Source organism: Apodemus sylvaticus, chromosome 20 (genome assembly GCF_947179515.1).
Source record: "Apodemus sylvaticus chromosome 20, mApoSyl1.1, whole genome shotgun sequence".
Taxonomy (NCBI): domain Eukaryota; kingdom Metazoa; phylum Chordata; class Mammalia; order Rodentia; family Muridae; genus Apodemus; species Apodemus sylvaticus.
The window spans coordinates 1864477-1888358 of NC_067491.1; the positions used below are offsets into that span (position 1 = coordinate 1864477).

Sequence of the window (23882 nt, forward strand, 5' to 3'; positions counted from 1 at the left end):
AAGGCGTGGATTACACCCGGGATTTCTTTTGCAAAAGCCTAAGGGGAGGGGGGAGAACAAAACAAAAAATATCCAAAACAAACAAACAAAAAAACCCTATAGGAGGTCAAATATCGCGAGATCTTCCCGAGCGAGATCTTCCCGAGGCCGACACCGCCGCGGTGAACGCTGGGGTTGCCCACTGCGCAGCCTGTCCGGGAAAATAGGTTCATTCCGGCGTTCGCCTAAGACAGCACAGACCTGGGCGGGGGCCTTCCTGGCATTCCGCGCAGGCGCACTGGGGGGGCGGGCCCTTTTTATGTCCGGCGCAGGCTCGATGCCGGCTGACCTGTGAGCGCGCGGGCATCGTTGTTTGTGAAGAGTGACAACATGGACGACGAGGAGGAGACCTACCGGCTGTGGAAGATCCGCAAGACCATCATGCAGGTGCGTTTTGAGCGTAGGGAGGTGTGAGCCAGCGCCGAGCTGCGGACGAACAGCGGGTGCTCGCCCAGGCCGGCCTCCTGCCTCAGCCTCCCAGGTGCTGGGATGCATCCCGGTTTACAGCGTGGAGTCCGCCACGCTGGCCTCAGCTGTTGCGGATCCTCCTGCTTCAGCCTCCTGACTCTGCTTCGGAGGCAAATCCTGGGTGGGCTCTGCTTCGGAAACGGTAGCGGGGCTGCTGCGTGGCCGCACCGCCGACATCCACACGGTAGCTCACAGCCGTCTGCACCCTCAGTTCCAGGGGATCTGACGCCCTTTTCTGGTCTGTGGGGACACCAGGCACACACAGGGTGAAAAGCAATGTTTTAAAAAGTTAAACCAAGCCTGCGATGGTGGCGCACGCCTTTAATCCCAGCACTCTGGAGGCAGAGGCAGGTGGATCTCTGTAAATTAGAAGCCAGCCTGCTCTAAATAGTGATTTCCAGGATAGACAGGGTCTTTCAGAGAAACAGTGTTTTGGGGGAAAAATAAAGAAGAAATATACGGGGGAAGTCTTGGTTGTTTTGAGTTGAGCAGATGGAGAAAGAGGTATGCATAGTTTTGATTTTTGCTGTGATGGCGTCCCAGGACCTGATCTGACGAGGCCACCTCATGCCTGTTCCTCAGCCGTGATCCTGATGATGCTCTGTCTTCCCTCATCAGGAGGAAACAGGACTGGGGACAGGAAGGTTGCCAGGGATTAACCCCAGCTTGTTCCTGGGAGGCTGGGGCCTCTGTGGTCCCAGCCTGTGCAGAGTTTGGGTACTGCTGGGTCAGTTCAGTGTTAGTCCCCCAGCCAGCCTTGGCTGTTCAGGGTCAGGGCTGGGCGCTAAGTGCTGAGGATAACTGACTCTTTGCCTCTGCAGCTGTGTCATGACCGTGGCTACCTGGTGACCCAGGATGAGCTGGACCAGACACTGGAGGAGTTCAAGGCCCAGTTTGGGGACAAGCCCAGTGAAGGTCGACCAAGACGCACGGACCTTACTGTGCTGGTGGCTCACAACGACGACCCCACAGACCAGATGTTTGTGTTTTTCCCAGGTGAGGGCCTTTGGTCTGGCAGTAGTGACATCCTCCCTGCCCAGCCAGTGAGCGTGTCCTGCCCTGGCCTAACGTTGCCTGTAGGACTGTGGCAGCTGCCTGCTTTTGTCCCTGTCTCCTCTGGGAAGCTTCCCTTTGGCTGGTGTCCTTGTCACCCCTGGAGTCACAAGACCAGCTTTCAGCCGCCCTGTATCCTGCAGTTTCTGCCTGCAGCCCAGGCATGTCTGAGAGGTGTCTTGTGAGTGAGTGCTGTCGGGGAGCCCAGGGCCCTGTGTAGCTGCCTCCCCTCTCCGCAGACAGCTTGTCTCCTTTAATGCCTGATGCTTTGTGGCCCCGGGGCCTAGGTTTTTAGTGTGAGAATTGGGGGTACAGGGATGGGCATGGTAGTGTATGCATGTAAACCCAGTATTTGAGAGGCAGAGGCAGGCAGTCAAGGCCAGCTGGTCTATATGGTGACTTCCAGGACAGCCAGGACGAGGTAGGGCAGTGGTTCTCAGCCTTCCTGGTGCTGGGATCCTTTGGTAAGCTTCATGTTGTGACCTCCAACTGTAAAATTTTATTGCTACTTCATAACTAATTCTGCTACTGTTATAAGTCATTATGTGCCGGGTGGTGGTGGTGGAGGGGCACGCCTGTAATCCCAGCACTCTGGGAGACAGAGGTAGGAGGATTTCTGAGTTTGAAGCCAGCCTGGTCTACAGAGTGAGTTCCAGGATAGCCAGGGCTACACAGAGAAACCCTGTCTCGGAAAAAAACAAAAAAACAAAAAACAAACAAACAAAAAAAAAGTCATTATGTGTGTAAATACCTGTGTTATCCAAGGTGTCAGGGCCCCCAGGTTAGGAACTGCTGATGGTGAGACACCTTAAGGTCTCAGAAAAGAAAAAAAAGGTTGTATAGAGTTTGACATCCAAAACTTGCTCCTTCGCTCTGCATGAAGAGACAAGGCTTGCCCCATGGAGACAGAGTCCGTCTCCTGGTCAGTCAGTTTCTCCTTGAGGCTGCCCAAGCTGACAGTACCATATCCCCCAAACCTCAGACCTGCTGAGGATCCCCAGGCCCCAGGGGCCAACAGTGCCTGCAGACTCTGCAGTTTTCTTTTAAAGATTTATTTATTATATGTAAGTACACTGTAGCTGTCTTCAAACACTCCAGAAGAGGGCATCAGATCTTGATATGGATGGTTGTGAGCCACCATGTGGTTGCTGACATTTGAACTCAGGACCTTTGGAAGAGCAGTCCTCTTAACTGCTGAGCCATCTCTCCAGCCCCAGAAGAGGGTTTCAGATCTCATTATAGATGGTTGTGAGTCACCATGTGGGTGCTGGAACTAGAACTCAGGACAGGCCGGGCAGTGGTGCCGCACGCCTGTAATCCCAGCACTCTGGGAGGCAGAGGCAGGCAGATTTCTGAGTTCGAGGCCAGCCTGGTCTACAGAGTGAGTTCCAGGACAGCCAGGGCTACACAGAGAAACCCTGTCTCCAAAAACAAAAAGAACTCAGGACAGTCAGTGCTCTTACCCGCTGAGCGAGCGCTCTCTCCAGCCCCACTCTGCAGCTTTCTCCTGCAGTGATACCCAGTCCAAGTGATGATATCCAAGCCGTCATGGCTGCCTCGATGTTCTAGTCTTCCCTTGCAAGTAGAGAAACTATGTATGACCGCAGGCTCCAGTAGTGGGTGTGAGGGTCGCTTGTGCTTGTGCCGGCAGAGGAGCCCAAGGTGGGCATCAAGACCATCAAGGTGTACTGCCAGCGCATGCAGGAGGAGAACATCACACGCGCGCTGATCGTGGTGCAGCAGGGCATGACGCCCTCCGCCAAGCAGTCCCTGGTGGACATGGCTCCCAAGTACGTGCTGGAGCAGTTCCTGCAGCAGGAGCTGCTCATCAACATCACAGAACACGAGGTGCGTGTCCGGGAGACGGGACCACAACCGCCCCGGCTCAGGGTGCTTCTCCAGCCCTGTGACAGTACCCCTTAGCCTGTGGGGGTCTGTCGAGGTTCCTGATGACTGCGGGTGGGTCTCTGTCTCCACAGCTAGTCCCTGAGCACGTGGTCATGACCAAGGAGGAGGTGACGGAACTGTTGGCTCGATAGTATCCTTTACCCTGTCCCCATGATCCCCCGCCGTAGCCCTGCCTACTGTCCCCACGTCCCCCCCCCCCCCACCAGGGCGCTGCCTGCCAGCCGCTTCCTTGACTGTTCTAGCAAGCTTCGTGAGAGCCAGCTGCCCAGGATCCAGGCCGGAGACCCCGTGGCACGGTACTTTGGGATCAAGCGAGGACAGGTGAGAAGCCACAGGCGTTGTTCCACTCCTAGGCCCTTTGGGAATTGTTGGTTCCTCCATCTCCTCCCTCTCTCTGAGGCCCTGCCAACCCCCCACTCTGCCTGCTCCCACAGGTCGTGAAGATTATCCGCCCCAGTGAGACTGCGGGCCGCTACATCACCTACCGCCTCGTGCAGTAGCCGCAGGTGAGGCCTGGGCGCAGGCTCCGGACGACCCGGTAGAGGATCTGAGCTGCACCCACAAAAATAAAACGTAATGGGAGGGCAGGGTGCAAAGCTAGGCAGATATCTGCGAGTTCAAGGCCAGCCAGGGCTACAGAGTGAGGTCTTATCTTACAAAGCAAACAGACAATCCCAAAACCCCCATACTGTTACCAGGGGGAAATCTAATGCTCTGGAGACAGAAGCAGGAGGATTGCTGCAATTGAAGGCAGGTTTGTGGACTCTTTCGCGGTGCAAGAGTGTCTCCTGGAAAACAACGAGGAGAAGCCCCCAGCAGCGCACACGGGACCCGGAGCCCGCTTCTCTGCCTCCTGCACAGCACCCTGGTGTAGAGCGACAGCTGCCGCCCCATGGGTCATCCTGGCCGGCCATTGTCACTGGACAGGCAACCTCAGCCGCAGCCACACCCCGGCTCCTCACTCTGGAGTCACTGTTCAGAGTTCTCCATTCTCGAAGGACTCTCTTGAGAATTAAAAGATACTTTGTGGAGATAAGTTACTGTGGTGTGGTCCTAGTACCTGACATGGTGGGTCCCCGAGAGCCACACTTCAGCCAGCACACAGTAGCCTTGCTGTTGTGGAACTGTGGAGGGACCTGCACCACACAACTGCGAGGCCCCTGGGCCACACCCAGCCCTTCCTATCCACTTTGAGATTTGAGACAGGGCAGTGCAATGGGCCTCCAGCTTCCTGAGTAGCCGGGGTCCATGCTCTTCCTGCCCACCTCAGTGTTCAGGTGACAAAGTCTTTCTCTCACAAACACACACACACACACACACACACACACACACACACACACACACACACACACACGTGTGCTCAGGCTGGCCTAGCAGCGGAGCCTCCTGCCTCCGGCTCGCCTATGCTGTGCCCCAGGTACCCGCTAACAGCTGTTGATTGAGCAGCCCCTGGCCACCGGCAGTTAGGACCAGCCCTCACTGTGCCCCAGGCCCCACCCTTCGTCACAGCTCAGCAGTGCTGGCTGTGTTCATGAGCTCCTGCAGCAATCTCGATTCCAGGACAGTGTGTCAGCCGTGCTAGCACCCTAGGCCGGCCGGCCCTGCCTCTGCAGCACCCAGGAGTTCATTTCCCGTCTTGCGCTCTGTTCTTCCCATTTCCTGCCATTGTCCCACACCTTTGCCTCTCATGGAGCAGGTGTCCTGAGGGTCTTGCCACACTGGCTGGTGCTGGAGCCCCCGTGATAACTGGGCTTGTCACTGTGTCTGGCACACACCCGGAGTGGGGGCCCAACTCTGATGGCTCCATTTTGGGACAAGGTTTTGCTGTGTGTGTAACCCCGTGTCCCTGCCTCAGCCTCCTGTGTGCTGGGCTGAAGGCGTGTGCTACCGCAAACAGGTTAAACACCTATTTTGGTTTTGCCTGCCTTCCTGCTTGTGTGTGGAGGCGAGGCTAGCCTGTGACCCAGGCGTCTGCCAGGGAGCTTCATGGGCGCCTCCCCGCCATCTTGCTCCCAGGAAGCTGGCTCGGATGTTCACTACGGCTCCTGCTCCCACGGCTTCTGGGGATGAGTCAGGCTGTGTGGCTTGGACCTCACAGAGCCCCCCTGCCTCAGCCCCACCACGCCCAGCCATTTATCTTTGGTCTGTGATCTGCGGATGCGCGAGGTCCATGTTCTCTGGAACTGAAGTTACATGACAGACGGTCATAGGCTGTGAGTGCTGAGGGCTACGCCTGGGAGAATGGCCAGTGCCCCAACCTCTGCCGTGTCTTAAACCTTCAAAACCTTAAACCCAAGTCCATCCTTATCTAAGTGTTCTGTCTTTATACACACCAGAAGAGGGCATCAGATCCCAATGTGGATGGTTATGAACAGATGGTTGACCCTGTGGATTCTGGGAATTGAACTCAGGATCTCCGAAAGAGCATTCAGTGCTTTTAACTCCTGAGCCATCTCTGCACCCGACTCCATTTTTTCTTACACACAGGTTGGTCACATCCACTCCACAGAGGGCTTCAGTCCACCTGGCCTCTGTCCTGCAGCGGGGTGAGATCCCCAGAAAGGCAGCCTGGGGGCCCCTCACAGCTCCTCGCTGGTCCCCCTGCAGAGCTGTGGGCACCTCAGGTCGTAAGATGAGGGGTTTTCTGCTTAGACTGAGGTTCCTGGAGTGCCCAGCAGACTCATCCCGTCTGTAGACTCTCGGATACCGAAAGTCATCCTGGCTGAAACCTGCCAGGCTTAGAAGGGCACGAAGTCTCCCTCCCAGAGGCCCCAGGGTGTTGGGACCCCTGTAGGCAGGGCCAGGGAAGGGGTGGATGAGTGCCTACAAGGGGCACAGCTTTGGTGTGGGCAGGTGGAGAGGGGACAGGTGACACTAAAGATGACCACTTAGTTCTTTGGTCACCACAGGCTGAGATCCTGGAGCAAGTTTGGCCTCAGTTCACCCACACTGTGTCCCTCAGGGACTTTGTTGGGTATGGCTTGGACACCCATCTAGCAGTGGGTAGCCCTGGGTGACATCTAGCACCACAATGACACATAAAATCAGGATCAGGGTGTGGCTCAGGGGTCTGGGTCAGTCATGGCACGGGGAGGGCTCCTTTCCATCCTAAAGTAGTGCAGGGCAGGGCATGAGCCACCTCTACCCTCAGCACTTGGAGAGGGGGCTCTGAGTTCCAGACCACCCGGGCCACATAGACCCTGCATAAGAACAAACAAAAAGCCAACATGTACATGAAGCTAACAAATACATTCACTGGCAACCAACCATGCATCAGTTCCTCTCCTGAAGAACAACTAAAGCCCAGACTGCCTTCATGTCTGGGTCCTGGCCTGGGGCCAAGACGTTGTTTACCAAGATCAGGGCGGCTGCTGACGTGCTGACCATGACCGCGGTCTGCCCAGACTGTCTCTCAGCCACCCTGCGCCCAGGCATTCTGTCTGTGCCTGTGGTTTGCTGCAGGCTTCTGGCTGATCCCGCGCCAGGAAGCCCTCCCCCCATAGGAAGCTGCACCCCAGGAAGAAAGGCCCCTTCCCCTCTGGCTGATATCAGGGTGGCTGAGCATTCTTTTGACTCCAGTCCTCGGGATGACAAGTGGCCGTTCCTTCCCAGGTCTCTGTGTAGCTTCAGTTCACTGTGTAGCTGAGGAAGACCTTGAACTTCTGACTTCTGATCTAGCACCCCACCCATATTGTATCCGCTGTGCTGGAATACCGGGCATGCCCCACCCCTGGTTTATGAAGACCTGGGGATTCCCCTAGGTCAGGCCAGCACACTACTACTAGACCGCAGTCCTCGCCGGCAAGTGGCCTTTCTTCTGAGAGGTGCACACTGAGTTCTTGTGGATAGAGCGTCCCAGGGCCACCTTTGTGCGAGGATCAGGGCTGAGAAGGGCAGCAGCGACTCCTCATCCCTCCTGAGGCTGAAGCTCTGAAGGATGGGGGTCCTTTCCTAGAACTACAAAAAATAATAAAATGTAGTTTGTAAACAAATAACAAAATCCACGAAAATGTGGCATGGTGGCCAGCGTGGTCTACAGAGTGAGTACTAGGACAGCCAAGGCTATGCAGAGAGACCCTGTCTCCAAAAGCCAAAAACTAAAAATAAATAAAATGTAGTTGGCAGACTGGGTAGAGTGTAGACACCTGCCATCCCCGTACTTGGGATGCTGAACCTGGAGCGTGCTGTAAATCAGGGTTAGCCTGGGCTACAGGCTGGACCTCGAGACATTAAATACAAGGCCAATAGGAGGACTGAGCACGGGACAGGGTTTGCTGCCACCCTGACAACCCACGTTTAATCTTGGGAACCAACATGGCGGAAGGAGAGAGTTGTCCTCTGACTTCTCCAGGCCTGCCTGGGACAAGGTCTGTGTACAAACAGTAGACACTGCAAATAAAAACAGGAGATGCCCCTGCATCACACAGCCAGGAAATCACAGAGGAACCTGGACCCTGATCAAACTCAAGACCCTAAACTACTCAACTAAAAAATTAATGCACCTGCGCCTGGGCTCACTGGGTAGAGCACCTGCATGTGTGGCACCGTGGCTCATCCCCGGGGCCACATGAACCGGCCTGAAGGGACAAGCCTCTCATCCCAGCACTCTGGAGGTAGAGGCAGGAGGGAGGATTGGTAGTTCAAGGCCTTCTTTGGCCATACAGCAAGTTCGTTGTGCCGCACAGCCTCTGAAATCCCATCTCAAAAGGGAAAAAGTCAAAACAAAACAAGACAAAACACCAACCAACAAACTAAAAAACCATACTCCGTATGCTCTTCTGGGCAGCTCTGCCCCAAGTGACGGAACTGTCACAGTGTGTGTGTGCCCAGGACTTAATACCTCCCCCGAGCTCCTGTCACAGGATGGTCCCCACAGCTTGGGACACTTCCTGAGCTGTTGCTTGAGCCAGACTCAGAAAACGAACAAGGAAGATAGATTTAACATACAGGCCAGGCCATGAAGTGCCCTGGTGCTCTCACACAGGACAGGCTCAGGACTGAGCCTCTGCTCACCTCTGCAGGCCCTGCGCGAACAGGACTCACAGACCCACAGGCAGGACCGAGACTCACAAAGTAAATGTTACGAAAACAGAAGCCGTTGGGAGTTGTGGCACTTGACTTTCATTCCTTTTTTGTTGTTGTTGTTTTTGTTTTTGAGACAGGGTTTCTCTGTGTAGCCCTGGCTGTCCTGGAACTCACTCTGTAGACCAGGCTGGCCTCGAACTCAGAAATCTGCCTGCCTCTGCCTCCCAGAGTGCTGGGATTACAGGCGTGCGCCACCACCGCCAGACTTCGCCTTTCATTCCAATGGGTAGGACGCGGAAGGAGGCGGATCCCTGAGAGTTCGAGGCCAGCCTGATCTACATAAAGAACTTTAGGATGGCCAGGGCTCCAAAGGAGACCCTGTCCGAGAAGCAGAAGAACAAGATAGGGGCTGTGGCCCAGTCAGTTAAGTTTATTTCAAGCAAATTGGGGGTCCGTGTGTCCAGCTCCTTCGAGAGACCCACTGTGTCCCCCCACCTGTCTGCCCGTTGTCCAGCCTCCTGCAAGATTCCTGAAGCCAGAGCCATCTCCAGCTCTACACACAGGAGCAGGACTGCACCCATCACCACACAGCGTCGCGATGCCACACCCCCTCGGACACATCTAGACTGACGGGGACCGTGGGAGAGATGAGGGCGTCACGGGAATCCGCAGCTGCATCTGCACAGGCGCACAAAGGCCAGGAGACTCCATCTGGGCCACTGTCCATCTGAGTCCACGGTACCGGGGACCCTGGGCTCCCTGGAGTTTCACAGCATTGTGAGAAACTCCCTCCCCCATCGCCACCCAGCTCAGACAAACTGTGGCCACCGCTTCTGACCAGTGCCACCTGTGATCTGCCCGCCTCGGAGCCGCATGGCAGGCAGCGGGGCCTGTGCTGTGTTGTTGGACTGGTTGGTGTTGAAGTGACCCAGCTGCTGGCCCAGGGCTCCATCCTCACCCTCCAGCTGTTCCTCACTGCCACTGTGACTCTGGGGCCCTTCGTCCAGGCCTGCCTCCGTCTGCTCCAGGAAACTGAGGCGGTGCAGGGCGCTGGCGTCCGAGGATGAAAGCGGGTCAGAGGCCTCTTCCAGCTCCGAGTCCGAGTCATTGGAGGCCTCATGAGATTCTGGGCCGAGAGAAGGGGACACAGAGAGACGGGTGAGGGGAGATGAAAGTGAAAACACACACACACACACACACACACTCACACATACACATTCACATACATACACACACAAACTCACACTCATACTCACACACATACCTACACACCCACACACACATACACACATTCACATACAAACTCACTCATACACACACATACACACACATTCACATACACACTCACACACACATACTCACAGACACTCACAGACACACACACAGACACAGACACACATGCAGACACTCACACACACTCACTCACGCACACACTCACACACACTCAACACACACAATGACCCAAAGACAGGAGAGAAACACGTCTTGTAACCCAGACGAGGTCATCCGGGACCCCAACACTGACCCCAGCCCTCTCTCTCTCTGCTCTGCCGGCCCTGCCATGGGTCTACAGACACAGGTTGCCCTCTGCCCTCTGCCCCGCCCCGGTGCCACTAATGTAGCGGGAAGTCAGTTCACGAGGACAGCCCATCCCAGCACTGGCTGCCGCCCTGCCCACCTGGGTCACCTGCCAGGGTCTGCGGGCCCCACTGCTCACCTCGGCTTCCATCCTCCGCCTCTTCCTGCAGCGGGAAGCCGATGCCCTCAGCAGCCTGCGGCCGGTCGCACGGGGTGGACGCGTCCTCCTGGATTGGGAGATGGTTCGGGCCAGCTGCGCGAGGACCCGCCCCTGCTTCCGACCTCCCAGGGCTTCACCTTGGTTTTTATTTTCTGTGTATGGGTGTTTAGCCTGTAGGCACTGTGTGTCTGTGCGCACGCTCTCCGCCCGCGGAGCCAACGGCAGGTCCACCAGCGTTAGAGTTACAGGCGAGTGGGAGCCGCCAAAAGGCCCCGGTCCTCGCAACAGCGACCGTCTCCAGCCCCTTCACCCTGTAAACTTATCCGTGGAGCCCAGGCTGTCCAGGAACTCACTTTGTAGCCCAGGCTGCCCTCAAGCTCACAGAGATCCACCTGCCTCTGCCTCCTGAGAGCCGGGACTAAAGGTGTGCCCCACCACGGGCAGCTTATTATTATTATTTTTAACTTAGTAATAATTTACTTCGTTGAGACAAGGTCTCAATGTATCCCCAGCTGGTCTGGGACTCTATGTAAACCAGAGTAGTCCGGAATTCATAAAGTTGTGCCTGCCTCTGCCTCCCCGGTGCTGGGGTTAAAAGTGTTTTGTTTCCGAATACAGCTACATAAGGTTCTCATGTAGCCCAGGCTAGCTTCAAACTGCTCTGTAGCTGAGGCTGGCCAGGAAGCCCTTGCCCTCCTCCGTCCACCCCTGAGTCCTGAGATGAAGGGGCCCACACAGCAACCTGGCCCACTGGTGCTGGGGAATGGAACGGGAGCCCAGGGCTTCCTGGAGGCTGGCTCTCCTACTGAGGCGTAGCCATGTGAGCGTATTTGTCACCTCCTCACAGACGAAGGGTCTCCCGCCCGCCTGCCTCCCTTACCTGGCTGCCAGGTGCCTCCTCTAGCTCCTCCTCAAAGACCAGGCCATAGTGGACAATCAGAGTCTCGATGACACGGGCCTGGTGGGGGTAGTCCACCAGAGAAGAGAGGGACACGGTGGCATCGGTGGGCCGAGGCCGCAGCAGTGTGGGCCCGAAAACGATGCCCAGGTTCCCAGGGGTCATCTTGTTATCCTGCTCCATTTCCACGATCCTGGGGAGGGGCAGAGATGGGTGTGGGTGGGTGTGGCTCCGGGGAACCCCCCAGACCTCCCCCCCCCGTCAGCTCTTGCAGCACCACGCAGGGACCCTCACCTTCGCAGGTGCCTCAGCAGGTATACGAGTGTGGCCCGGTTTTCGGCTGGCAGAGCCCGCATGAGCTCCCGCAGGCGGCCCACCATCGCCAAGGTGGCAGTCTCACTCTCGGACCCGTCCTGCCGGCCCCGGCTCGCAGCCTTGGCTTCGGCCTCTGCCTTTAGGGTGTCCTTCGCTAGCCCCACCAGCTCATGGTAGAAGCGAAAAGAGATGAGGGGCTCCGGTAGCTGCACGGTGACACATGCAGAGATCAAGGCCTGGCCTAGCAAACGTGAGCACCTGACAAGCCCCTCCCCCCGCCCACCGCCCGCGGGTCATGCCCAGTCCGGCCTCAGACCTGCTAGGGGCGTGTCCATCAGCGTTAGCCACGCCCACCACAGCAAGAGCCCCACTGTACTACCTAACACGTCCCCTGTGCCTGCCAACCCCTCTAGGCGCGCTCACACCCAGGAGCTCGGAACCTGCTTTCCCGCTCCTGACCAGCTCTGACCACGCCCATCGTGCTAAGGCTTAGCCACAGCAGCCTCTGACTGCCCCCTACCACGCCAAGGTGCCCTGCTCTACCCTGGCCACACCCTTCCCACCCACCCGGGTCCACCCAGGTTGGCCTCACCTGCCGCAGGTATAGCTTTAGGACGTTGCTAATGTCGTGGGGCGGGGCCTGGGACAACTCCACCAGTTCTTGGCCATTCTCAAAGGCCTGGCACAGCTTCTCCACGCGCGTCTTCACGCCATTGACCCGGTAGATCCCCTGGGGAACCAACAGGCACCCCCAAGCCGGACTCGCACCAGCTCCAGGACCTCTGCGTTCTCGACTAAACTCCCCCCCTCCCCGTGTCCCCGGACCTCACCTTGGTCTGCAGTGCCCGCCGCTCAATCTCACAGACACATTTTTTGACGATGAATGGCACCCCATCGGGGGTGCTGCGCGCCGCTTGGCTGAAGTCTTGTCCAAATAGCTGCAGGCGGCCCTGAAGCTTCTTGTGGCCACACTGGATGGCCAGGGTCTCCAAACACTTTTTGTGACAAGCCAGACAGCACTGAGAGATGACAAAATGTCCCTTTTCCAGACCCCTGCTGTAGATGCCAGGCCCGCTTCCACGATCTGTGCCCTGGAGGACCCCTGCACCCCGAGTGCCTCTCAGACCTAAAGCGTCCCCTGCCCTTCACTGGCCATTTTGATCTTTCTGAGACAGGGTCTCACGTAGCCCCAGGCTGGCTCTGTCTTGCTCTGTAGCCAAGGATAACTCTGAAGTCCTGACACTGGAACCAGAACCTAGAGGTTTGCACTCGCAAGGCCAGCCAGCCCCTGGTCCGTCCACTGAGCCTCAGTCCTGACCCTTGATGACACCGGGGCCGGGGTACCCACGCACCTCTTCACATTCAGCTCCGTGGAAGTACACATAGCTGTTACACTCTCTGCACTTGGCCGGCGTGCGCAGCTTGCGAAGTCGGTGGGTGCGGGCTGCTTTGGACAATCCTACGTGGCGGAAGGGTCCACTGGGCATGGCCACGGGTAACTCGGGGTCCATGCCATTGAGGTCAGCTGAAGACAGGATAAAATGCCGGTGTCACCGAGACAGCTGGGGGCCAGTTGGGTCAATGATGGTTAACTCCCTCCATGCCAGGCTCACTGGGGGCCCTCACCAGAATCAAAGGCTGAGACTACCAAGCCGGCTTCCTGGTCGACCAGCTCCTCACTAGAGGACATGGTGCCACTGGACGATGTCCGATCGAACTTCTTCAAGTCCCCTAAATAGAAAGCAGGCTTGAGAAGCACTGGAACCAGGCGGGCCCTGCCTGGGACTCCCTGTGGGACACGTGCCCTGGTGCCACTTCACCTGAGCTGACGTCCAGACCGACTTCCGTGTCTGAGATGGAGATGGGCCAGGACTTATGTACCTGGTGACCTCGTCCCCCTGCAGGATGAGAGATGGATGAAGACACCGTGTCCCCACAGCGGGAAGCCGGAGCTATCGGGCTCGGTGGGCCTGCACGCACTCACCCCTGTGGTCCTTGCTGGGAGCCCCCTCTGAGGCGCCACTTTCCTCGGGGGGACTGCCAGCAGCTTCGGGTCCTGAAACGTCGCCAGGGTTGAAGCTGTCCTTCCGCGTCCGCATGATTGGGGACCTGGTGGTAGGTGTCAGTAAGAGGTCTCCCCAGGTCTCCCCATCCCCCACTGGAAGCATGTGGCTGCACAGGGCGAAGGTACCAGGCGTTGGTGGAGACATAAGGCTCGAAGTCGTAGCGCACGTCGGGCTCCTCGCCTCGCTGCAGCTGACGCACGTGGGATGCGTACTGTTGGCCCGGGTCGTAGAGTTTGCTGCTCTCACACAGCATCTGGAAGTTCACAGGCAGCGGTGCTGTCTGCATGTGCATCAGCTGGTAGTAGGAGATGGTGGCCTGGGGCGATTTGTGCTAGTCAAGGGCAGGGCCACGCCCACGGCCACGCCCCACATCAAGTCCCTCCCACAGTCCAGCACCCTATCCCAGTAGTTCTGCTCCGACACCGCTCCACCCCAGATCACACCCACTGTATAGCACCCACCAGACCCTCCTCCTGTCCCGCATAGAGCCACAGGACATCTTCCTGTGGACACAGTACCCTTGCTGGGACCCTGCTGCATTATCCAACGTGTAACAGACCAGACCAGTCCCTCCCTGTGACCTCTGTGCGGTGAAAGGGTCTTGCCCTACCCTGCCCCACCTACCCACTATTCTATACCACTAGAATCACCTTGCCATACCAAAACCCGGCCCGTGCCCCGCCCACGTTGTACCCCGCCCCTTTAGCAAATACACTAAATCCTGCTCATTGCCCCGCCTCCCCAGGTTCAGCCCAACCATTGCCCATCACACACCGACTTAATGGTCTGATCGCTCTGTCTGATGACCTCCTGGATCTGTCGCAGCGCGGTCACCTTCGTGTCCTCCAGCTCCTGCTTCTGCGTTTTGGCGTCTGCCACGCATGTGCGGTAAGTGGCCATGGCCTCCTCGGCCTGAGGGATTGGTCAGGGGCAAGGGTCAGTCGAGGGTTTTGACACAGAAATCCAGGAGAGACCATTATGGTGGGCAGAAGTGTCACCACAATAACTAGAGACCCCGAGGGACGTGACAGCCTGGGAAATTTAGAGAGTCTGTCTCTACATAAAATCTAAGAGGTAGGCCAAGGGCTAGGCTCAGGAGTGGAGCTTTTGCCTAGAATGTGAAGGGCTGGGGGCGCGGCCAGGGTGGAGCCCCGCCCAGAATCCCCCCAGTGAGGAGCTGGGGCGTGGTCAGGGTGGAGCCCCGCCTAGAATCCCCCCAGTGAGGGGCTGGGGGCGTGGCCAGGGGAGCACTGTCCTTCTGTTGCACATGGAAAGGCCATTCTCAGTACAGCCAATAATTAAGGAAACAACAAAGGGGTCTGGGCTTAGGTGGTGGCTGTGACAGGCCTGGGGGTGGCAGTCATAAACATGTCCCCTGGAGGCATCCCTCACTTCCAGGACTCCCCCCGCCCCCCCCCCCCCCCCCGCGGCTAATGCCTTGTTTTTGGTCTCTTCCTCCAGCCTCCTCCTCTTGTCCAGGGCCTTGGAGGCCGCAGTCCCCGCTCCTGGCCCCGTGCCCTGTTGTTCCTCCTCCGCTTTGGCCACCTGGAGCCGGGCCTTGTCGTGGTCTTCACAGCGCTGTTTGTAGCCCTGTTTGGCCTTGCGCAGGTTGGCCTCTGCCTCTTGCTGTGAGAGGAGAGAGGGTCCAGCCTGTGCCTCACCCTGGTTCTGCCCTCCCTTCCTCCCTCCCTCCCTCCCACCAGCCCCACATCCTCAGTCAGCCAGCAGGGGACCACTGACAGCAGACACTGGGAGTTTTGTGCAGTGGGACCCCATAGGGAAACTGAGGCATGGCTCAGAGCTGAAAAACACAAACTGAAACACATCTCGCCGCTTTCCACGGCCAGGTCTCAGGAAGTTTCACTTCCTGTCTTACAGATGAAAACAGAGAGCCGGCCTAGGCCCTAGCAGGAAGCCTAGCACCCCAGGGTGACAGGAAGCACTGAGTCACAAACTAACGTGTCTGGGTGTGGGGAGCCCACATCCCACAGTCTGAAAGTCAGAGACCTAGACATGAAGGCAGGGACTCTAGCTGAGACTCCAGCGTCTCAGAGGGAGAGCTCACGTTAGGCCTGCAGTCACCCTCAAACTAAAGAAAATAAGTAAATACCAAACCTCAAGCCAGGCAGTGGTGCACATCTCTCTTTTTGTTTGTTGCTTGTTTGTTTTTGAGACAGGGTTTCTCTGTGTAGCCCTGGCTGTCCTGGAACTCACTCTGTAGACTAGGCTGGCCTCGAACTCAGAAATCTGCCTGCCTCTGCCTCCCAAGTGCTGGGATTAAAGGCATGCGCCGCCACTGCTGGGCAGTGGTGCACATTTTTAATCCCAGCACTAGGAAGGCAGAGAGACAGGTGGATCTCTATGAGTTCAAGGCCAGCCTGGTCTACAGAGCGAGTTCTAGGACAGCCAGGGCTACATAGAAACACTGTCCCACAAAACCCAAAATACAAATAAATAGATAGATAGATAGATAGATAGATAGATAGATAGATGATAGATAGATAGATGATAGATAGATAGATAGATGATAGATAGATAGATGATAGAAGCAACAGAAATCCTCATAGCAGAGCAAGGGGCTGCTGTTGACATGGCCCACACAGTGTTCTCAGCTGTGGGTCATGACCCCGCTGCATATCAGATATTCACATCATGATTCATAACAGTAGCAAAATTAGCTATGAAACAACAACAAAAACAATGTTATGGTTGAGGTCACCACAACTTGAGGAACTGTGTTATAGGGTTGTAGCATTAGGAAGGCTGAGAACCGCTGTCTTAGCAGGTAAAGGCCCTTGTCCCCAAGCCTTAGGGGGAGATGGAGAGAGCTCATGCCCACATGCTGGTCTCTGACCTCCAGATGAACGCTGTGGCGTTTCCATCCACCCACCCGACTAAACAAACAACTGTAAAAAAAAAGTAAATATCTGATTACTCTTTTTTTTTTTTTTTTTTTGAGACAGGGTCTTTCTACACACCTCTAGCTGTCCTGAACTTACTATGTGTCCCAGACTGGCCTTGAACTCCCACAGATTAGCCTGCCTCTGCTTCCCAGTGTTAAAATGAAACTTGTTCCCGTCAGCCCGTACTGATAGCTTTTAAAAAAAATAAATGTTGGGCTGGTGAGATGACTCTGCGGGTAAGAGCACTGACTGCTTTCCCACAGGTCTTGAGTTCAAATCCCAGCCACCACATACCATCTGTAATGAGATCTGACACCTCTTCTGGTGTGTCTGAAGACAGCTACAGTGTACTTATTTATAATAATAAATCTTCGGGCGGAGTGAGCAGGGACTGGGCAAACAAGGTAAACCAGAGCCAGCAGGGCCGGCTGGAGTGAGCAGGGTTGACCGGACGGAGCAGAGGTCCTAAATTCAATCCCCAGCAACCGCATGAAGGCTCACAACCATCTGTACAGCTGCAGTGTGCTCATGTATGCAAGATAAATAAAAAAAAGAAAGAAATCTTTTTTCTTTTTCTTTTTTTTTGGATTTTTGGATTTGTTTTTTTCGAGACAGGGTTTCTCTGTGTAGCCCTGGCTGTCCTGGAACCCACTCTGTAGACCAGGCTGACCTCGAACTCAGAAATCCACCTGCCTCTGCCTCCGAGAGTGCTGGGATTATAGGCATGCGCCACCACTGCCCGGCTTAAATAAATCTTTTTTAAGAAAGTCAAATTATTACAATTAAAATATCAAAGGACAAAATTTTGGGAAGGGACTCCCCCAACAGTATTGTGGTTTGTGTTCCATCATATGTACAGAGCTCTGGGAAACCAATAACAATCCCTTGTGTCCTCCATTCTGAGCAAAGGATAGAGACAGAGAGGACTCACAGAAACTGAGAAGAGGGTTGTCACTGGGAGGGAAGCAGGGTGCACCCCTAACGACCCATACATTTTGGAACCCCAGTCAGAGACAGGTTTGTTACCGTGAGGCTGGACACCATCTCTGTCTGTGTGCACATGTGTGTGCAAGGCCGAGGCGGAGGCTGGGACCTTCCGTTCTAACTTTTTCTTTCAAGACAGAGTCTCACTCTCTGCACTGACTGGACCCGGACAAGGGCCTCTGCCTCTCAAGTGCTATGATTAAAGGCAGGCACCACCACCACCGCCCATCCCCCACCTTGTTTCTGAGACCGGGTTCAGTGGACCCAGATCCAGTTAGATCCAGTTAGGCTTTTTGGCCATTGACCCGAGGAACTCCCCATCCCACCTGGGTTGGGTGCTGGGGTGACAGAGATGGGATGCTGGCCAGGTGGCCCAGGGTCCCATGTTCTCCTGACAGGTGCTTTACCACTGAGGTATGTCCCCAGGCCACCTCCATGCCCTTCAATGGCCCAAAAGAAAAATGAGGTCCACAGTGTGTGGACTGTACACCGACGGGCTGGGGCTGCACGCGGTTTCTCTCCGAATTTCTGAACAGCTGACAGCGTGGGACCCTTGAGTGCCCTGCTGAGGCCGGAGCGTCTCAGTGAGCACTGGACTGCTCTTTGCAAGCACAGGGAGCCCGCACCCACCAAGCAGGGGGCACTGGCTGCACCCCCGCTGCCCCTACCAGCTTCCTCTGTGCGCGATGCCAAGATTCTTTGATCTCCTTCCTGCGTCTCTCATGCTCCAAGCGCCGCATGGTCAGGGGCTAAGGGAGGCAGGGACAGACCGTGAGTGCCAAGCTGGTGGGTGGTGGTGCCCGCCGGCCAGCAAGCCACTTCACCGCGGTCACAGCCCACCTGCATGAAGGTCTGGGTCTGCAGCGTGCCCACCGCCTGCACCATGCCGTGGCCGAACTCCAGATCTTGTTCCAGAGCCAGTGAGTAGATGGACAGGAGAGGCATGTGGGGCTGTGGGGCGGGATGGTCACCATGATGACGCCTGACCGAGGGGTCCCAGCGCCCTGCAGCCGCTCTTGGCAGCAGAAGCCCTGGGGAGGAGGAGGAGGAGGAGGGCGCAGGCGGGCCTGTCGCCCTCCTAGGCATCCCCCTTCCCACGCCTGTTCCGCCCAACCCACCTCCTGCGTGACGCTCTGTCTGCAGTTGTGGACGACCTTCTGGAGACCCTTGGCGAACTCCATCTCTACCAGGGGATGGGGCGCGGAGTGAGGCTTCGGAAACCTTCCCTGCCCCCTGCCCCGCCCCAGGGCTCTCTGGGCTCTCACCCAGGGCGGTCCTCTTCTCCAGGTAGCTGATGAGGTCCTTCATGTACCTGGCCATGTCTTTTGCATACTGCAGGGCGGCGTCCACGCCCCCCTCACAGCGCTGGAGAAGCATGTCCACCTCCTCGGGGGGCAGGCAACCTTCGGGGGCCAGGGCTCAGTCCTGAGGTCCACACCTCCCTCCCGTGGGCCCCGCCGCCACCTCCTGCCTCCCCAGCCCCACACCCCGAGACACTCACCTTCTTCGCACTCGTCCACGCTGTGTGTGGGCCCCTCGGTGCCTGGCCCGTAAAGGTTCTCCATGGACTGTGTGAGGGATCGTGTGGGGTTCAGGCTGCACCTCTGCCCTGCCCCCTTCTTGGCTCTAACGCCCTCTATGGCCCCCATAGAGCCCCACATGGCCCAGGCGACAGAGTCAGACTGGGGACCAGGTGCCCACCCTGTGGGCGATGGCCACGCCCTCCCACGCCCTCGACCCGGATGTGAGCTGCTGGCTGCTCACCTGGCTGGGGTCCCCGGGAGGCACGGCCAGGAGGGTACTGCTGTCCACCTCGCCCAAAAGGAACTCGGACACACTGCAGGGCCAGGGGGAGTCATTCCAGAGGCCCACACAGGCCATGCTCCCCAACTCCAGTCTGCACCCCAGACCCCCGACTCACGTGCAGCTGAAGGACACCGCAATGGTCTCCAGAGCCTTCTCAAACTCCCTCTTATCGGATTCATTGTTGCATTCGTAATGAAAGGCTGAGAGGCAGATGAGGCCGGAAGTGTGTTTGTCAAATTCCTAGGCACCCTTCAAAACCCCACTGCAGATATCCCCTCTTCTGGCACGCCCTCCGCAGTGGACCTCACTGGACTGACTGACCTTTGACCTTGGCAATGAGTGTCCCCGCGGCTGTGAGTGTCTCCACCGTGTTCAGCAGTGGATATCTGGAGATGACCTGGCGCATGACTCGCAGAGCTTCCCCCAGGCACTCATGGGCTAGTGGCCGGCGGGCCTCAAGAAGGTCTGCTGGGCAGAGTGGGCGTGGGTGAGAAGAAAGAGGCTGGCCTCAGTCTCCCCACTTTCCCAGAGATCAGATGGGGAAACTGAGGCAGGGGTGGACAGGAGAGAGGGTTTTTCCAAGCAAGTCCATTAACTTTGCTCTGTCCTGGACTTACACCAGGAGGGAGGCAGCGTCACCCCACTGCAGATGGGGGCGGGGAAGGAAAGCCGCTTACTAGTGGGCACACAGCTTTCTTTGGGTGGACCTTGCGGGCTTTGAACCTGTGCACCTCTGAGCAAGAGGGAGTCATGGGGAGCCAGAGAGCCAAGAGGATGATGCTGGATCTAGGTGCTGAACGAGGCCTAACAATGTCCCCGTGCAGTTCAGACCAGCCTCCTGCCTCTGCCCGCGGAACGCTGGGCGCCACACCACAGCCCTCCATCCTCAGAAGTTGGAAGGTGGAGCCTTTTGCCACCGCTGCACAGCGCAGGCAAGCGCAAGACCCTGTGCGACTTGACAGGACGTTGAAGACAAGAGCACCTCAAGACCGGGTCTGAAAAGGTTCCCTCTGCAGACACCAAGGCCGCCGTGGCATGCCACCCCGGGGGCCATTCCCGCCATGTTTTTTGGTGATCAGAATCTGAGCCCACGTCTGGGAGGCCGACTTGGCTCCAGGAATCCCCGAATGCTGGCCGGGAAGCCACGCCCCCCCGGGGCGGTCCAGGCGCGAACCCTTGGGGCCGCGGGGTCCCTGCTGCCCCTCACAGGGGCCGCTTCAAGGCAGGGTGACACCCGCGATGCAGCCATGAGGAGGGCCGAGCTCCTGGGCGCCCTTGGGCCTTGTGTGCACGGTGCTGGCCTTGCGTTGGGGACCCGCACTCACTGTCCCCTCGCCTCGGGCCAGAGTCGGGCAGCGCTGGGGGTCGTGGTTCAGCGCTGGATGCCGAGTCCCACAAACACACATTGCGCAGGGATGTGATGTATGGAGGGGCGGAACGGTAGTCTGTGGTCAAGGGACCTGGGTCCTCGGTGCCTGGGAATTATTAGCGGGGGATAGCCAACAGCCAAACCGGCTTAGGCCGGCCATCAGGTCCCGCCTTTCTCCTGGGAACAACCCCACCCCCAATGTAGGTCCGCTTAAGGTTCCCTAACCACAGAGGAGGAATTTGACTGGGTGTGAGGGTGGGGTTTTCGGGTAAACTGAGGCTGGGAGTTGGATACTCAAGGCAGGAGATGGCTCCAGAGAAAGGGCAAGAGGGCCCTATATCCACACACACACACACACACACACACACACACACACACACACCCGCTGCAGACTTAAATGCACCTGGACGCTCTGGGGACTCTGTTCTTGTCCTGCTTAAAACAAACAAACAAAAAAAACAAAAACAAACAAAAAAAACCCAACCCAGGCCCAGAGGCTGGTGCACCGGGGCGCTGGCCCATGCCCTATACAGGCTTGGGGTCACAGTTAACTGATGATCCCGACAGGCATCCTCAAGGATGCCTGGATAAAGAAAGGCCAGAGATGCCGGCGGTGGTGGCGCAGGCCTGTAATCCCAACACTCTGGGAGGCAGGCAGATTTCTGAGTTCGAGGCCAGCCTGGTCTACAGAGTGAGATCCAGGACAGCCAGGGCTACACAGAGAAACCCTGTCTCAAAAACAAAGAAACAAAAAAACAAAAAAGAAAAAACAGAAAGGTCGGAGATTAAGGTTTCCCCAGAAAAGCAGACTCAGCCTCCATCCGGGAGACCAGATAAGCGCAGGGGCTCCCATCCTCTCCAGGAGGGCGCCGCCTTTACAGGCTCCTGGGTGAGGCCGGACCCAGGCCTCCACCTCCCTGAACTCCCTGTATCTGTGGGGTGTGGGATGGGGTGGCTGGGAGGGCTGGAGCTGCCGCGCTGGGCACAGCTCTGACATGTGGTTTCCGGGGAGCAGCCTGGGTACCCGACCCATCTCTCTGAACTGCCAGAGACAAACAGGAAGGAGGTGAAAATAACTCTGGAGGAAACCGGACGGAGCTGTAAGCAACCGCGTGCAGGAGAAAACGGAACTGGCCGCTCGCTTCCAGCACCTCCCCTGTTTTAACACCTTCCGTGTTCCGCGGGTACGGCAGCCAGGCTCCGTCAGCCTCTGCAGCCGTCTGTCCTCACACCATGCTCCTTACATACAACCTCGATTTCTAGGTATCCGAGCAAATGCCTAAGAAATTCCTCCTGTAGGGCAGGGCATGCCAGCGAACTCCTACACATCCTCCAGAACCTTAGTTGACACATGCACTTCTTTACATCCTATTGGAAGCTTCCTAGTGTGCCCCCCCATCTCTTTTATTCCCCCCTCTCTGTCTCTCTGTCTCTCTGTCTCTCTGTCTCTCTTTGTCTCTCTGTCTCTGTCTCTCTCCCTCTCTCTCTGGGCCGAGAGGCTTGCCCTCCGCCCGACCTCGCTCCTGTCCTCACACTGCTCTCAGGAACTCCTCACCATCCCGCAGCACACACTCCTTGAGCTTCTCCAAGCCCTCAGCGAAGCGGGCCACATCTGCCAGCAGGGTTGAGATGTCGTCCACGCCATCGGGGAAAGCCCCCTCAGTGGGTAGCTCTGCGGGACTGGCAGCAGAAAGGGGGCTTCGGTACCCACGGCCCAGGGTCCAGGTGGCAGTGCCCGAGAGCGGGAAGCCCGCGGCGCTGGCGTGGCGGCTCAGGCTGGTGGGTCTTTTGAGTGTCCCTGTGCCCTTGGCCACTGTGGACAGGGATGTAGCTGGCGGCTCCAGGCCGGGAGCTTCTGCATAGTCCTTCCTGGGCAGCTCCTAGGGGGCCGCAGGGAAGAGGAGTCAAGGGAATCCTCCATCCCAGACACTGCCTCAGTTTCCCCAGAAATTCCTCATGGGGGGTCAGAGGTCAGAGAATTGTAACCTGCCCCCCCAACCTGTTACCCAACATCCTCCTGTCTTTAGCTTTCACAAACAACCGTCCCTACCCAAACCACAACCAGAGGCGGGGCTTGTGGGGCACAGGAGGGAGGGGCACCCCACTTCCTGGTGGGGGTGGGGAGGACCCTCGTGGGTCTCTAGCCCTCTAGCCGCCCCGGAGACCTCCACGGGTGTCCACTTTCTAAAAAAATGGATAACTTCTGTGACCTGAAGAGATCGTCCGGCTCCTGGGTCTCAGAACACACCCCAGGCCTAGAAGAGATACCCCTAAACCTCTCAAAAACTCAGCAGGCAGACACAGCAGGTCCTGGAGAAACTCAGAGACACCCCTCCCCGGAATCTGCTCTGCACACCTGCACCCCAGTTCAACACCATTTCCCCACTGACTTCCAGAACCCTAAAATTACCCCAACCCTATTTGACAGTCTAGGCACGAGAGACTCCAGTAGATCAAGATGGGCGACTTGGTGGCCACCCAAGAACACCCCTACCTACCGTAAGGCGGACTCCCAGGTTCCGGCCACTCCTGGTCCCCGGCCCTCCTGCCTGCTGGACACTATAGCTGGCCCGAGTCCCCCACCGTTGACCCAGCATGGTGCTGTAATTGCGCCTAGTAACCGCAGGCTGTGGGTGTCATCCTGGGTCCCCACCCGCTCTGTGCCCCACTCACCCCTGAGGAGGACTGCGGGTTGGGACTCCCCGCGCGGTTCTTTTTGGAAATAGAGGGGGTTTTCATAAGTTCTCGCTTCTTCCGAGAGAACATGGTGGAGCCAGCCCCAGTGGCCCTAGGTGAGGACGGGCAGGCAGCGGCGGGCTGGGGGTCTGGGGGGGTCTCAGTCCTGCAGCGCCTGGTGCTGCCTGTCTCTGGACCACATTACTCAGGGCCACCCCCTCCCCAGCTGTCAGACCCACGTGACAGGCTTGGCCCTCATTGGCGCATAAGTCTCCTACACAGGAAAAGGCCCCGCAGAGGGAGGGGGGAGGCGACACCACAGACCCGCCCCCAGTGTGACTGTCAGCTCTTATAGGACTCTGCACACCGACTCTGACACAGGTTCACCGTGGCAGGCCGCCTTCCACTTGCAGCCTGTGTCCTGAGGATGTGTGGCCGCCTGACTCAGGCATTGGCTGACCCTTGCTGGGACACACCGCACAGTCAAGAAAGGCAGTGTAATGTGTACACCGAGCCACAGAGGTTCACACACAGAGCCAACAGACACCCCCTGGCTCCCACACCACGCTCCCCCATTCCCTATAAGCACCAGCTACAGTCTGCTGGGGACCACAGGACCTGAAGGGGCCACACC

General features: G+C 57.3%; 2 protein-coding genes across 9 annotated transcripts; one reads left to right on the forward strand and one right to left on the reverse strand.

Annotated features, from left to right (window-relative positions):
* Window positions 1-286: 286 nt before the first annotated feature.
* Polr2e (RNA polymerase II, I and III subunit E) lies at window positions 287-4504 on the forward strand. Its single transcript, XM_052165879.1, has 7 exons — window positions 287-426; window positions 1329-1503; window positions 3212-3408; window positions 3540-3598; window positions 3711-3789; window positions 3903-3974; window positions 4167-4504. Exons 1-6 carry the CDS (start codon window positions 370-372, stop codon window positions 3966-3968), a joined length of 633 nt encoding a protein of 210 aa, XP_052021839.1. The 5' UTR covers window positions 287-369; the 3' UTR covers window positions 3969-3974; window positions 4167-4504.
* Window positions 4505-6698: 2194 nt separating this feature from the next.
* Window positions 6699-23468, reverse strand: Arhgap45 (Rho GTPase activating protein 45). 8 transcript variants are annotated; one of them, XM_052165872.1, is made up of 24 exons: window positions 23071-23216; window positions 22128-22452; window positions 19525-19668; window positions 19319-19403; window positions 19162-19234; window positions 18899-18965; window positions 18663-18815; window positions 18516-18580; window positions 18238-18348; window positions 18066-18146; window positions 14948-15136; window positions 14285-14422; window positions 13636-13826; window positions 13429-13553; window positions 13265-13342; window positions 13071-13175; window positions 12797-12969; window positions 12275-12463; window positions 12037-12174; window positions 11424-11650; window positions 11112-11322; window positions 10211-10298; window positions 9452-9619; window positions 6699-7425 (listed from the first exon to the last, which is right to left on the reverse strand). In XM_052165872.1, the coding sequence occupies exons 1-24, from the start codon at window positions 23167-23169 to the stop codon at window positions 7376-7378; spliced, it is 3273 nt and encodes a 1090-aa protein (XP_052021832.1). In that variant the 5' UTR covers window positions 23170-23216; the 3' UTR covers window positions 6699-7375. The 8 variants fall into 8 exon arrangements, with proteins under 8 accessions (XP_052021832.1, XP_052021830.1, XP_052021829.1 ...); XM_052165870.1 differs by lacking the exon at window positions 6699-7425 and adding an exon at window positions 8904-9171 and having other exon boundaries at window positions 23071-23215; XM_052165869.1 differs by lacking the exons at window positions 6699-7425; window positions 23071-23216 and adding an exon at window positions 23246-23468 and having other exon boundaries at window positions 9085-9619; window positions 18663-18800.
* Between the last annotated feature and the right edge of the window lie 414 nt (window positions 23469-23882).

What these genes read in the sequence shown, in the direction of transcription:
- Arhgap45 (XM_052165866.1), bottom strand. Translation starts at nt 23,169, where the DNA reads ATGCTGGGTCAACGGTGGGGGACTCGGGCCAGCTATAGTGTCCAGCAG. An exon ending in GGAGAAGAGGACCGCCCTGG is followed by an intron (nt 18,581 to 18,662) that starts GTGAGAGCCCAG and finishes ATCCCCTGGTAG; the next exon opens with AGATGGAGTTCGCCAAGGGT. An exon ending in GGCGGGCACTGCAGACCAAG is followed by an intron (nt 12,175 to 12,274) that starts GTGAGGTCCGGG and finishes TTGGTTCCCCAG; the next exon opens with GGGATCTACCGGGTCAATGG.
- Polr2e (XM_052165879.1), top strand. Translation starts at nt 370, where the DNA reads ATGGACGACGAGGAGGAGACCTACCGGCTGTGGAAGATCCGCAAGACC. An exon ending in TCCGCAAGACCATCATGCAG is followed by an intron (nt 427 to 1,328) that starts GTGCGTTTTGAG and finishes TTGCCTCTGCAG; the next exon opens with CTGTGTCATGACCGTGGCTA. An exon ending in GATGTTTGTGTTTTTCCCAG is followed by an intron (nt 1,504 to 3,211) that starts GTGAGGGCCTTT and finishes TTGTGCCGGCAG; the next exon opens with AGGAGCCCAAGGTGGGCATC.